The 14,617-nt window shown below is 39.7% G+C and overlaps 2 protein-coding genes across 2 annotated transcripts in view; one reads left to right on the top strand and one right to left on the bottom strand.

Moving 5' to 3' along the window:
- The window catches only part of Abcd2 (ATP binding cassette subfamily D member 2), a 37,817-nt gene extending 34,308 nt beyond the window's left edge, over positions 1–3,509 (bottom strand). Inside the window, exons 1-2 of the mRNA XM_050130919.1 lie at positions 2,034–3,509; positions 89–269 (exon numbers count right to left, since the gene is read on the bottom strand). Of these exons, the coding sequence (XP_049986876.1) occupies positions 89–269; positions 2,034–2,972 (1,120 nt within the window). The 5' untranslated portion in view covers positions 2,973–3,509. The remainder of the gene's footprint in view (positions 1–88; positions 270–2,033) is intronic.
- Positions 3,124–14,617, top strand: part of Redic1 (regulator of DNA class I crossover intermediates 1) — a 56,358-nt gene continuing 44,864 nt past the window's right edge. Inside the window, exons 1-2 of the mRNA XM_050131387.1 lie at positions 3,124–3,226; positions 10,521–10,857. Of these exons, the coding sequence (XP_049987344.1) occupies positions 3,124–3,226; positions 10,521–10,857 (440 nt within the window). The remainder of the gene's footprint in view (positions 3,227–10,520; positions 10,858–14,617) is intronic.

The following is a 14,617-nucleotide window of genomic DNA, read 5'->3' as shown; positions in this document are numbered from 1 at the left end:
CTACCCAGTAACACAGGGAGCCTGCAATGGCATCTGACCGAGAAATAGTGTTAAGCGTATATTTTAAATGAAGTACGAATGTCATTACCACCGTCTGCAAAGCCTGTCGCGGTGATAATCGGGATAGCCACCATGATTAGTCCGCAGCTGCTCCACACGTACTTCATCAAGAACTGTTCTATCATGATGTACCATAAACGCTTGGATAAAATGAGGTTCATCTGATAAGCTAAAGCCTTGTAACTTTTCTGCAGTTGCTTCATTTCTACCTATAAAGGGGAAAAGAGAAGAATTAGTGTAGCATGGAAATAAATTCTGTAATTACTTTAAGATTCTCTTTAATGATGTAGGTTTATTGTTTGGCTTTACTTAGCATAGCCTTTGTTGCTACATTTCTATAACCTATAAATGTAACTTGATATCAGAACTAGTCATAATATAGTTTAGCTTGCACTTGTATTATTTTAAAATCACGCTATCCAGTAAATATAATAGTGTTTAAAATACACAGGAGTGACATGGAGTATAGCCCAGTGTTAGAACATGTTCTTATTGCTGACACTCATGAGGCCGTGGGTACAATTCTCATCAGTTAAGCAGGGTGGGGAAGACAGATAGACAAACAGAAACAGAGAGGCATACACAGAGGGAGAGAAAGAGAAAGAAAGAGAGAAAATGGGGGAGACAGACAGACAGACACAAAGAGGTGCACACACACACAGAGGCAGACAGACACAGAGAGGCGCACACACACAGTAAGAAAGAAAGAGAGAGTGGCAGGCAGGCAGAGAGAGGTGAACAGAGACAGAGAGATTCATAGTTTAATTTTAAATCTTAAGATGTTAAAATTAAATACTATTCTATAAAGGTATGGGTAAGAATGTTAAACACATATCGTTCTTGAGAACTCTAGAAAATATCTAAAACCAAACAAAACGTGCATAGACTACTTTTTGATTGACTCAGTTTCCCAGACTTTGTCTTTTAAGCGAGGAATCCACTAATTTACATTGAGTTCAATGATCTGAATGTAACAAATCAGCACAGTTAACACAACACACAAGGTCAATTTCAAGTGGGAATAGAGGCCCTGAATTAGTTTTAAACTTTTCTTTGGGTTGGTTCCGCCATTGAAAAAGAAACAATGCTAATTCTTGATGCTTTAAAAGATAGACCACTCTGCCTGGTGAGTAAAACATAACTTTAAGCACTTCATTATATATTGCCAAACCATCGATCTTAAGACTTCATGTGTTCCACCTCCCAATTTACATCACATTCAACATCCTGAAGTAACTATAATATGCAACAATTTTATGTACTTGGGCTAATTATTTTCCTATTGAAGATTCATAACATTTAAACATATCACCCTAGTTCTACGTACTCCTGTCCCCTCTAATCTTAGTGTTCACTTCTCTACTAGACAAAATTTAATTATATCTGTCAAAAGCACATGCTCGACATGAACTAAAAGTGAGGGACATGCGATTTCATTAGACACCCGTCTGCATTTCTTAAGTTTCAGGGCTCTTTCTCATTCATCAGTCTTGCAAAACTGCCCAAACTGTTCTCTCTTTGAAAGCCCTCTCCCCATCTTGAACACAAAAGAACAACAAAGAACAGAACCCTCGCACCTCCACCTCAATCCAAAGTGGTTTACTCTTTGTTCCCAAATATGCATTTTCTTCATATGTACAGAGCCACTTACCAACTTAGTACTGAATTATAAGGAAATGCCTTTGAGGTCAGTTCGGCTGTATTTGAGTAACTGAGGCTATGCAGACACTTTTAAAGAGGACTGAAATTTTAATCTCCAGAAACTTCATAAAAGTTTGGACTCTTTAATCTTCAACAGTAGGTGACTTAAAAAGCTACTGCAATATATTCTATTTTAGAACAAGTTTAGCTAACAGAGTGCTCTGTAATGTTCAGAAAGTGGGCCTGTCAATAGGATAACAGATGGTATCTAGCCCTGCCGTGGCTGCTTGGCCAGTCTCACGTTTCTCCCATTGCTTTAATGTCTGTCTTACCTTATGTCCTCTGTAGAAGGCAATTTCTTCCACGTTAGCTATGATTCTGGAGTGAACGTACCGCAGATAGCCTTTCCTATGAGCTTCCTCAGCCACTAGTGTGCCAAATTTAGGAGAGCAAGCCTTCAGCACTTTAGCCGTGGCGTAGACCACAAGTCCGGCTAACAGCGTGGGCCCTATTGGGCTCGCTCCTCTGGACGTAGCAGTCCGGATGAGAGTATAGGAAGTTATGATTACATCTAAAATAGGCTTGGTAAGGTTGGAATACAAGTGAGCGACAGATTGTGAGAACATCATAATGTCTTCAGTAAGGGACTGGTCAGGGTTGGCCAGCCTCCCGTCCATATTTATCACCTTATAGTAAGTCTGATTTGCAAAATAGGTTTCGTAGGCATGGTCTACTAAGCGAGTTCTGAAGGCCAAAGCCAGTTTGCACTCCAGGTACCTGATAGCGCTGTTGACAAAGGTGGCAGGAATGGCAATCATAAGCCACTTGATCAACTTGATGACGAAACTCCGAGGCTTCTTTTCCACGATGCTTTTCACGATTTTTCCATCCAGACCGGCCACATAGATAGAAAGAAATGTTCTTGAGATTAGAGCCACCGAATGGAGGCAGAGCCACCCCGTTTCAGTGGTCACAAGTTTCGGAAAGAGGATTTTCCGAAGTTCTAGTAGCTGTTTGAAAAAATCTGCATTCAGTCCCGGCGCAGGCTTTTTACAGCCGATCTCTGTGCAATGCAGTATTTCTCTGTTCTCTGCAGGCGGATAAGCTGCTGCTTCTTCCTTCCTGTGGCCAGACTGCTTTAAACGCTTGCCAATGATGGGATAGAGGGTTTTCAGAGCATATGCCGCAGCCACCAGGCAGGCAGCCCTCTTAGCAGCGCCGGATCTGGTCCATTTCACCCGATAGGCTGCTGCGTTTAGCATATGTATCATTTTCCCAGCTACACAAATGAGTTTCTATAAAAAGAATTCGTTTTAAAGGCTCATGCTCCGCGGAAAGCCCAGCAAACGTCTCAGAAAACCCCACCGCCTCCCATGCTCTGCAGCCTCTCTCCTTTACTCTTATTTTGTTCTTCAGTGACGGATGCAGCAAAGCTCAAACTCCACCGCATCTACTGGGGGCGAGTCCCTCACCAGCCAGAGCTGGCCAGGCTCCTCCCCCGGGCTCCTCATTGGCTGCGATGGCGGTGAGACCCTGGAATCCTCGCCTCTTCTCTTTGAACCTTAAAAATGAAGAGAGAGCCCAAACGAATTCTATCCTTTAAACAGGGGTTCAGAGAGTTAAATGTCTATTTCTGGAGAGGTCGAACCAGGTCGGCTGCTGGAGAAGAAACCTTGCCTTTGAGCTACTGAGCATGCTCAGCGTCACTTAGAAACCCTCAGAAGTTTCAGAATATACTTCCCGTCCCTAAGATTTCCTTCCACAAGAGGAGGGGCAGGCGGATAGGAAGATTTGCTGGAGCTTTAATGAACCGAGAGAGAAAGAACCCAGAGAGAGGAGGGTGGTGTCACAAGAAGGTTAACGGAACGGGCCCAGGGAAGGGAGTCAGACAAGACAGTGATAAGCGCTAGAGCCCAAAACAAAGTAGCAAAGGCAGATATTCTTGAGAATGTTTTGTTCTGAAGCTGTGTCTCTGTCCGCCCCGCCCCCACCTCGCCGCGTTCCCTTGTTTCCGTTTTTCTCAGATATTTCCAGAACCTATTAGAGTGTGACTGAGGGTGTCCCTCTTAAATAAACTGGAGGCAAGCTGTGCATTGCAGAAAAGTTACACTCAGAACCCCTTCCCCCCACTCTCCCCTGCATTAACTTGTCTTGATAATAAAAATCTTCTCGCTCCGTAATTGTCATGTTTAGCAATGTTGACTCGACACATATGTTTACAAACCGACTTAAAAATTTCCTTGTGTTTTTATTTGGAGGTAAGGTGGCCCTAAGAGGGAGGAGGCATAATATGAACAAAGGAGTCAAGACCATGATGGGGACACCCACAGAAACAGCCGACCTGAGTTAGTGCGAGCTCATTGACTTCCGACTGGCAGCAGGTGAACCCGCATAGGATCACACTAGGTCCTCTGAATGTGGGTGACAGTTGTGTGGGTTAGGCAGTCTGTGGTGCCTCTAGCAGTGGGGCCAGGATCTTGAACTGGCTTTTTGGAGCCCATTCTCTTTTGAGGGATACTAGGGGTGAAGTACCTTGGTCCTGCCTCAAAGAGATGTGCCAGACTTTGTTGACTGTCTATGGGATGTCTTACTTTCTCTGAGGAGTGGATAGGGGTGGATAGGGAGAAGGTGGGGAGAGCGGGCAGAGGGGAGAGAGGCAGTGAGAATTGGGATTGGTATGTAAAATGAGAAAAGATTATTTTAAAAATAAAAGAATTTAATCATCTGGGAATTGAACTGGAATTAGATGATGGAAAAGGCAGATGCATTTCTACAAATTTTTTTCCAAGTTTTTCTTTAGATTTAGAGGCAAACTACTCACTTCTTCCTATGAATTTTTTTTGCTATTTGCTAAAAATCAAGTCTATTTAGAAATTATTCACAATCCTAGTGAAATAGTCAATAGTCAAGCAAAACTTTTTATATTTAAAAATGTGAAGGTTGTTTTTAATGGCAAAGAAAATGTGGTTTTGCAAGACTGATTATTTTTCTACTCTTTTCTTCTGTCTTTCCAACAAATGACATGAACTTCTACTTATCTTGAAGTGTGTGTTTAAGTCAGAACACAACATGGCAAGTTAGAACTGTCAATTTAAACCTTCTACATGTTGTATGGTGTGGGAGGTCCTTCTGTCTCTGTGTTGCTTTCTTTAGTTAATGAATGAAGAACTGCTTTGAGCCTATGGCCGGGAAGAACAGAACTAGGCTGAAATGCTAGGCTGTATGCTTGGAGAAAGAAGGGCGGAGTCAGGGAGACACCATCGAGCCACCGCCAGAGTCAGACACACCAAAACTTTGCTGGTAAGCCACTGTCATATGGCAATACACATATTAATGGAGATGGGTTAAATTAATATGCAAGAGTTAGCCAATAAGAAGCTAGAGCTAATAAGCCAAGCAGTGATTTAAATAATTTGGTTTCTGTGTGATTATTTCAGGTTTAAGCTAGCTGGGTGGCCAGGAAGAACAAGTACCCTCCTGTAACAGTTGCATGATCCTTAAACTAAGAATTTTTTTATGCGACCCTCAGTGATAGAATATGTGTCCCAGTGTTGAGTGATCTTCATTGTTCAGTTAGTCATGAACCAAAGAATTGCCCTCACATTTATAAGAAGGTTCTTTAAACAGTATTTTTTAACCTCTTTGATATACATATATTAATTCTAAGAATTGTTATACAAAGATCACTTGTTTACATTCAACTCAACAGATTTACTAATATATGGGTGAGAAACAGATGACCTCAGCATTGATATTTGGTCATATTAGCAGTGTTCTCGGTCTTGCTATTAAGACCTGCTGGGCAGCCAATGAATACAACTATAGCACATCTCCTGCACGTTAGGTTCAGGGAACATCAAGGTTGAGTTAGAACAAAAACTCAGAGGATCAGAACATCTGCTGTAAGAGTATGTTTCCTAGAAACAATAGGGATGCTTTAGTCAAGATCCCTTAACTGTATATCTGCGTAAACAGGATCTGCGCAAACACAACTCCAATAAACTTGCTAATGTGGACGTGGGACCCTACCCCTACACAAAGAACAACAGACAACTAAGGAGAGCTGAAAGAGGGAGAAAGAGTCTTCCCCCAGGGAAGAACTCCTTAACTGGCTATCCAGTACTAAGTGCTCACCTGTGAAATCATAAATCATATACATAGAAGCAATACTAAACAGACACAGCAGGTTGTGTTTATATATTTATGCAAGTTGTGTGTGAGTTTAACAATAACAATTAAAGAAAAAGAAGCAATGAATTTGAGAGGCAGTTGGGCAACATAGGAGGTTGGAAGGAGGAAATGTTTGATGGGGATCTATCTATATTTTAACTTAAAAAATTAAAAATAAAAGGAAGACTTTCTGGGCTGCTGTGAGGCTTTGTGGCAAATGCTTGAGATTTGCTCAAGGCATTGAGATTGTTGAGTCACAACACTGGGGGAGGGGTTGCTGGGAGCCCAAATGTGAAAATTCCTGAGTTGTCATGGTTATTGAAAAAAATATTTTATTTTTCGGGTCATATTATTGGTGTGTGGGAAATAAGACTGTTTTACACACATAAAACTGAATCATATATGTCACATATCCTGGTAGCTAAACATAGATGGGTTAAGTGTAATTGGAGAGGGTGGGGCCCAGGATATACCTAACTGGGGGTAATGGCAGGATGCTCATTCAGGCTGGATGCCTAGGTTACATGGCAGCTGGCAGTTGGAGGAAGTAGCTTTCATCACTGGCAAACGAGAAGCAGTCTTGTGAGTAAGCAGGAAATCTAAGTTGAAAGTACACTAAAGATGTAAACACTACAGCACCTAGCTGCAGTAGGTAGGTCTGTGGTCTGAATAGGAATGGCCCCCACAGACTCATGCATTGGAATGCGTGGTCACAAGAGAGTGGTATTGCTAGGAGGTGTGGCCATGTTGGGGGAAGTGTGTCACTGGGGTCAACTTTGAGGTTTCAAATTCTCTTGCCAGCCCCAGCCCCCTCTCTCTTCCTGTTCCCTTGGATCTGGATGTAGAACTCTCAGTTACATCTCCAGCACCATGTCTGCCTATGTGCCAACAATCTTCCCACCATGTTGATAATGGACTGAATCTCTGAAACCATAATCCAATTTCAATTAAACGTTTTTCTTTATAAGAGTTGCTGTGGTCCTGGTGTCTCTCCACAGCAATAGAAACCCTAAGAGAGCAGGCTAGATAATGAATATTTTGGGGTATAATGGGCTAGCAGAGGCAACCTTTGAATTCCAGAGGTAAGAAACTTGTGAGAATAATTAGGTATCCAAGATAAAAAATTTGGCATAAAATTGTGATACAAGGGAGGTTGAAGGTCAGTTATTATTAGAATGATGAAAATGGTCAGTGTGTGATTTGACTTGAGCATGAGCCAATTTAGCACAGATGTTGATAATTTAAATCTCACTATTATCCTCCCCCCTGCCCTGTCTCCAAATGGAAGAGGGTGGGACCTAAGATTAAAGACTAGGCTCAAGGCTTCAGATAGGGCAAAGGAAGGATTCTACAGAGAGGAAACAAGATAGAATACATTCCACGAAACATTCCAGTCAACAATGGACCATATTTATGTGATCCTGCGAAAAATGAAGAAATGAAAATTTCCTGTTGCTTATTACAACCATTGTAACCATAAATGTCCTAGCATAAAGGATTACTTGTGAATTTGAATCTATGATGTGGTAAAGTGACTTACTGTGCTCTTGAACATAGTGCAACATAAACCCCATATACTGGCTTATTATGATACTGTTACTGGTTCATGTATCTACTATACTATTTTAATTGCTATTTTGCAGGGTAACCCTGACTATTTATTTATTTATTTATTTATTTATTGGTTTTTTGAGACAGGGTTTCTCTGTGGCTTTGGAGCCTGTCCTGAAACTAGCTCTATAGATCAGGCTGGTCTCGAACTCACAGAGATCTGCCTGCCTCTGCCTCCCAAGTGCTGGGATTAAAGGCATGCACCACCATCACCCGGCCCTAACCCTGACTATTTAAAAGGGCTAATTATAAAACAGTGTGCTCTACTATGCCAGTGACAGTTTCATATTTCTCATGTAATTGTATCTCTTAGTTGCTTCAAGGCAGCATACAAAATAACTTATTTGTTCTAACTAGTTTTGTGCGAGTTCTCTTTATGTTTGACCTATGATAAAACCATCTAAAATGAATGCTCAAAATTTATTCCCATTGTTAAACAATGTATGGTTACATGTTCTTTTTTAAGTAAAACATTAAAATTACTTGTAATGGGTTGTTTTCACTTTTTGCTCTTTCACTTTTGGGGGGACCCACCATCCAGGTCCCAAATACACACACACACACACACACACACACACACACACACACACACACACACACACACGTAGTGTTATTCCTACTTATAAATGCCAGGCCTTGGCTTGGCTTGTTTCTAGCTTAATTTAAATTATCACCCCTCACCTTTTGCCCCTGGCCATTCCCCTCTTCCCCCCCCCCCTTACTTCTGTGTATCTTACTTTCACTTTTACTCTGTGGCTGACTGTGTGGTTGGCCCCTATTTTCTTTCTCACCTTGTTCTTGCTCCTTGACCTTTTCTTTCCAGATTTCTCTCTGCCTGTCAGCCCCACCTATCCTTTCTCCTACCTTGCTATGGGTCATTCAGCTCTTTATTAGACCAATCAGGTATTTTAGACAGGCAAAGTTACACAGCTTCACAGAGTTAAACAAATGTAACATAAAAGAATGTAATACAATTTTGCATCATTAAACAAACGTTCCACAGAATAAATGAATATAACACATCTTAAATTAGTATTCCACAACAATTGCTAGGAGGTTTCTTTTAATTTTTTTATATTGGTAGTAATTAAAGTGATGAGAAATTTAATTTTTGGTTGAATTCCAGATTAGAAGCGAAAATGGAAATGAAAAAAACCACTTGTTATTATAGTAAGCATTATTAAATTTCCACTCAAGCTTCTAAATTTTATGTAATTTCACATGGGAAATATTAACATTTTCTCAAGGGGGAAAATAACTGAGAAAATATTTGCATTAATTTTTAAAATTTATAAATGCAGAAGGCTAGAGAGATGGCTAGATAAGCAGTTAGGACCATTTACTCCTCTTGCAGAGGACCCAGTTTTCCAGCACCGACATGGTGACTCACAACTGTCTGTAACTCCAGTTCCAGGGGACCCCATGCCTTCTTATGGCCCCTGAGGATAGTTAGGCATGAAAGAGGTACACACACATATGTATAGGCAAGACACCCATTGACACAAATAAAATAAAAAAAATTAAATTCTTTTCCTAAATGCAGTAATTAAATCACTTGGCTTTAAAAAATGTGATATTCTCATGGATCACAAGTATCAAGAACAGAATTAGAAATTATATATATACACATAAACATATACATACATTGTTCATAAATCATGAAACATGTTTTATATATATAATGTGTCATAAAGTATGAAACATCTTTCTAATGAAGAGAACTATATAGAGAGAGAAATATATGACACAGTGTGTTTATGCTCCTATTATAAATCAGCAATCTATCTTTAGAAATAAAAGATAAATTATTAAAGTTTTAAGAAGTTTGAGTGATTTTTTTTCTTCTCAAAAATAAATCGTATTTTATTTGTACAACATTGTTTTCTTGTATTGACTTCAAACCCAAATGATTACTTAATTGAAATTTTGGCCCTTAGATGTGGTGTTAAAACTCTATGTATCAGTTATGCTAGTCTTACTTATTAAAGGCATAAACAACATTGACCCTAACATCTTAAGTCAATATTTCAACTGTACCCATGTTCCTAGGGAGATACCATTTTCTGTGAAGGCAACCCTGCCAATATCTTGTTTAAGCCTGTGTCTCAGTGTTAATCTGTAGCCTGGTTCACATTCCCATTGCACCCCTTTTAGTATAGAAACAAAAGGACTTCATTCAGGAAGAAAAAAATAATTATCTAGGTTTTCAGTCCTTCACTTTCCTCAGCAAAAAAGCAGACTTTTTGTGTATCTTCAAGAAAAAGAAAAAAAACAAGATAATGTATTAGCTAAAAAGTTTCCCCTTGAACTCATAAAGATCCGCCTGCCTCTGTCTCCTGAGTGCTGGGATTAAAGGCTTGCACCACCACGTCTGGAACCTAGTTCCAGGACAGGAACGGGAAAAACAAAACAAAACAAAACAAAACAAAAAAACAAAAACACAAAACAAAACAAAACAAAACAAAAAAAAAAACACCCTACTGAGAAACCCTGTCTCGAAAATAAAAAAAAAAAGTTTCCCCATTTAGTTAGTCAATAGTTTTAAAACATAAGTAGGAAGATGAAGGTTACTTAAAAATCAAGAGGCATTCCATGATTTTTTGAAATGCGGAATTCACCTTTTTGATTAAATTACATATAATATGTGGGTTTTATTATAAAAATTAGGATTAATGCTATTAAAGAAGATATATTTATTCTAGGTACTATTTCTTCACAACTTCTATTTTGATAGTCTTTCAGGATAAAACGTCACGGCAATTTGAAAAATAAAAGTTTGTACATTTATTCGGGACAAGAAATTTCTCGATGAGGGAACTGTTTTGTGACGACTATAAAACCACACAGAAATGAGCAGAAAAATCCAACTTTTGTTTTGGGATTTTGTTGTCGTGTTTCCTCAGAAAGGAATTTAATGTCTTAGGACTTTGACAGCTAATCGAAGCTCATTAAGACTCTGCGGGGTTCAGAAAATGCACACAACAGTTAAGCTCGTACAGCGTGATGTTTCTTCTCAACAATGCTTTCTAAATATTAAGACCGTACTGCAAATTCAGGCCAAGAATGTGGGATCGGTGCGACAAGTTGGAATGGCAACGTCAGCTACTCATGCAGATATCGGCAGAGGGCCGACTTTCCAAGACACCGGGCTGAGCTGTTGGCCCAGCACAGAAACGGACGCAAAGCCAGGTGGCCATGGGCGCCTAGCCGGAAGTGCATGGAGCGGGACCTGGTGCCACACCGGAAGGAAGGCGCCCTCACGCAGAGGCTGTCGGGAGAAGCCCAGGCGGCTATCTGGCTGTGTGGTTCTCTTTGCGAGCTGCGAGGGCCCAGCACGGGAAGCTCTAGAGAGATGAACTGGGTCGGGGGCTCACGGTAAGGTGTGCGCTCCGGTTGAGACCCAGTCCCGTGCGCCTCGCTTATCGCCATCTTCCCGGCCCCAGCGCAATGTCACAGGCTTTGCTGGTGGATGCCAGGGTGGAGGCCTCAGCACTGTCCAGGGTCCTATACTACTGCTTCCCACTCTCCACTGGTTTCTCTGAGGGGCCGCGATGGGCAGGGCGAGGTTCCTGCTGTATTTCCTCTACCCCAGGAACTCCCCTCTAGTGAGGACCCCTGGGCATGGATACAGTCTTTGCATGAATTTCAAAATAAGTCTATATCCACTTGTGCTTATATATGGCAAGGAAGCAGATTACCAAATTTTCAAAGTATAACTTTTAAAAACTTGTTATTATTAGTTTTGTTTGTCTTACTATTAAGCCTAGGCTGGCCTAGAACTCAATAATTCTACTGCTTCAGCTTCTAAAGAGCTGGGCTCACACTCATGTGTCACCAAGCCATAGCTTGTTTTATTTATTTATTTAATTTGCCCGAATCTGTTTCTTTTTTTTCAAAGATGTATTTATTATGTATACAGTGTTCCGTCTGCATGTACACCTGCAGGTCAGAAGAGGGCACCAGATCTCATTACAGATCTTTGTGAGCCACCATGTGGTTGGTTGCTGGCAATTGAACTCAGGACCTCTAGAAGAGCATCCAGTGCTCCTAACTGTTGAACCATCTCTCCAGCCCCCATAGCTTGCTTTTTAAAAGACAAACACAGTGAAAACTTACTTTGAATAAAGATGATTTATAATTTGTTCAGGATTAATAACAGAAAATACTCATGATAAATTTATTTTTATATAACTGTTCATTGTTTGATAGATATGTATATATGATATACATTTTATATATGTATTACATTATGCATATAATATACATATATCTATATAAATCTCACAAATAGATCCCAGGATAGCAGGGTATTAATATAATATTGAGACTTTTATGGGAGAAAGATGACTAGTATTTTAACAGGAGCACCTCTGTTGAGTATGTTAGCATTGTATTTTAGAAGTGTATGAGTTTTAAAGTGGGTGTGAGGACCCATGCCTGTAATTTCTTGTAGCATGTCCACAGTGAGAGGGTCTCTATCAGTTTCAGGCGAAAAATATCATCTCAGAAAGCAAAACAGGGCCCTTGAGATGGCTCAGCATGCAAAGATGTTTGTCATCCAAGCCACTGGACCTGAGTTTAATCCCTGGAACCCACATGGTAGTAGAAGAGAAATGAGTAAGGAAAAAATGTCATGTGATCTTCACACACAGGATGTGTGTTTGTGACAAAGCTTTTCTTGCGGACACAACACACAGGCCTACTTACCCCAGATGGGGAGTTTGTGACAGACCTAAGTACATATAGCACAAAAGTCCAACTTCAAACTCTATTACAGAGCTACAGTATTGAAAACAGCTTGGTATTGGCATAAAAACAGAGAAGTCGACCAATGGAATCGAATAGAAGACCCTGACTTTAACCCACAAACCTATGAACACCTGATTTTCGATAAAGGAGCTAAAAGTATACAATGAAAAAAAGAGAGCATCTTCAACAAATTGTGCTGGCAAAACTGGATGTCAATCTGTAGAAAAATGAAAATAGATCCATATCTGTCACCATGCACAAAACTCATGTCCAAATGGATTAAAGACCTCAATATTAGTCCGAACATACTGAACCTGATAGAAGAGGAAGTGGGAAGTACTCTACAACACATGGTCACAGGAGACCACTTCTTATGTATAACCCCAGCAGCACAGACAGTAAGGGCCTCATTGAATAAATGGGACCTCCTGAGACTGAGAAGCTTCTGTAAAGCAAAGGACACTGTTGCTAAGACAGAAAGGCAACCCACTGACTGGGAGAAGATCTTCACCAACCCCGCAACTGACAAAGGTCTGATCTCCAAAATATATAAAGAACTCAAGAAACTAGACCGTAAAAGGCTAATCAACCCAATTATAAAATGGGGCACTGAGCTGAACAGAGATCTCTCAACAGAAGAAGTTCAAATGACCAAAAGACACTTAAGGTCATGCTCAACTTCCTTAGCGATCAGGGAAATGCAAATCAAGACAACTTTAAGATACCATCTTACACCTGTCAGAATGGCTAAAATCAAAAACACCAATGATAGCCTTTGCTGGAGAGGATGTGGAGAAAGGGGTACACTCATCCATTTGCTGGTGGAAATGTAATTTTAAATGCACTTTTCTTTGAAAGATGGGGCTCTATAGGGTGAAGCCCTGTACTGATTATAAACAAATGAGTATCTCCTGTGTTAACTGTGAGAGCAGGCGATGGTAGATCAGGCCAGTTGCTCTTGCTTCTCTTATCATCCTAAAGGCCTCAGCCTGAGAGTACTTTTATTGAGCAATGGAAGCCAACTAAAGCTGCTGCAGCATAGAATTTTTAATTCCTTTTTCAAGCTGTCTTTGAGTCCTTGGTTGCTAGGGGCCTGTTTTAGTTGAAAATTTTTGAGAACTGTTAGCAACTTAACTTTTTGATAATTGACTGGAGAGCAATTACAATACTCCTTGAGAACAACCCCAGAGCATTGCAAGTCAATTCAACAAGAACATTTTTACATACAGGACTGTTTTACATAGCTAGGCAGGGGGATTAAATATATATAAAATTTTGACTTCACAAAAGCACTTTATGATAGCATTTTGAATTATGTAAATCTAGATATTAGTAGAAACAAATAATCATAGATATGTAACAAGTATTGTTTTAAATATAAGAACCTTGTAAAGTTACGGGGAATTGAAGCATAGTTTGTGATTTGTTAGTAAGTTCAGTGTGCCTATCAGTCAGATATGTTGCATAAAAGGATGAGTACTGTAAAGATTGCACAGATAGTGGTGGTAATTCAAAGCCAAGAAACTGGAAGTTACTACATCTTAAATGACCTCAATATTGTGGAAGACAAGTGCCATTGAAGTAATAAAACAAAGCTTCTTAAAGTTGAAAAGAAGATAAATATATGATGAGATTGAAGACTTACTTTTTAGCAAGACTTCCTGAAAGAAACAGGTTGGGGGGGGGGCTGCTTTAAAAATCCTTGAATGTTTGGAAGCTAGTTGGTGGGTCTGCATTAAGATGCTTTCACAATAAAGGGCTGCATATATTTTTTGTTACATGAATGAAGCAGGGTACAGTAAGTTTGTTGTTTGGTAAGAGGCATCTATTTGTATGTGCTCATTGGAAACAATGTTCTCATATGCAGAAATGATAGTTTTATCACAGAATTGATTGATTGAATATCATCAAAGTTTGGTAGCTGAAAGATCTTCACAACTTGTCTCACTTAAAACAAACGACATTTGACCTCTAAGAGCTCTTAGGTTTAGAAATTCTATCAGTCCCACATAAAATGTCTTTTATAAAAGAAAGAGCTTGTAGCAAGAAAAGTAAACCCTTCCCCTTAAATTATATACCTTGTTGGATTTTTGGATTTAGTGTTTTAGTTTTTGATGTCTTTGCCAGATGTAACAATTCATTTCAGGTGAAATCTCAAGTGTCAGTTGATTAAGCCACAACAAATTCATGTGTATGCACAATAGTTCCAAATTCTTATAGTTGAAACTTAAATAGTCTACAGCAATGCCATAATTTTTATATTTGAAATTGAGGACAAATACATCATTTTCCTCCTTTACATTACTCCCCCAACCCATGTACCCCTTGCTCTCTTTTAAATTCATGGCCTCTATTTCATCAATTGTTCATATATATATATATACAT

Source organism: Alexandromys fortis, unplaced genomic scaffold (assembly GCF_014885135.2).
Source record: "Alexandromys fortis isolate MF-2015 unplaced genomic scaffold, M_Fortis_MF-2015_v1.1 scaffold_28, whole genome shotgun sequence".
Lineage (NCBI taxonomy): Eukaryota > Metazoa > Chordata > Mammalia > Rodentia > Cricetidae > Alexandromys > Alexandromys fortis.
Note: the sequence above shows the minus strand (reverse complement) of the source record. Positions and strands in the feature narration are given on the sequence as shown.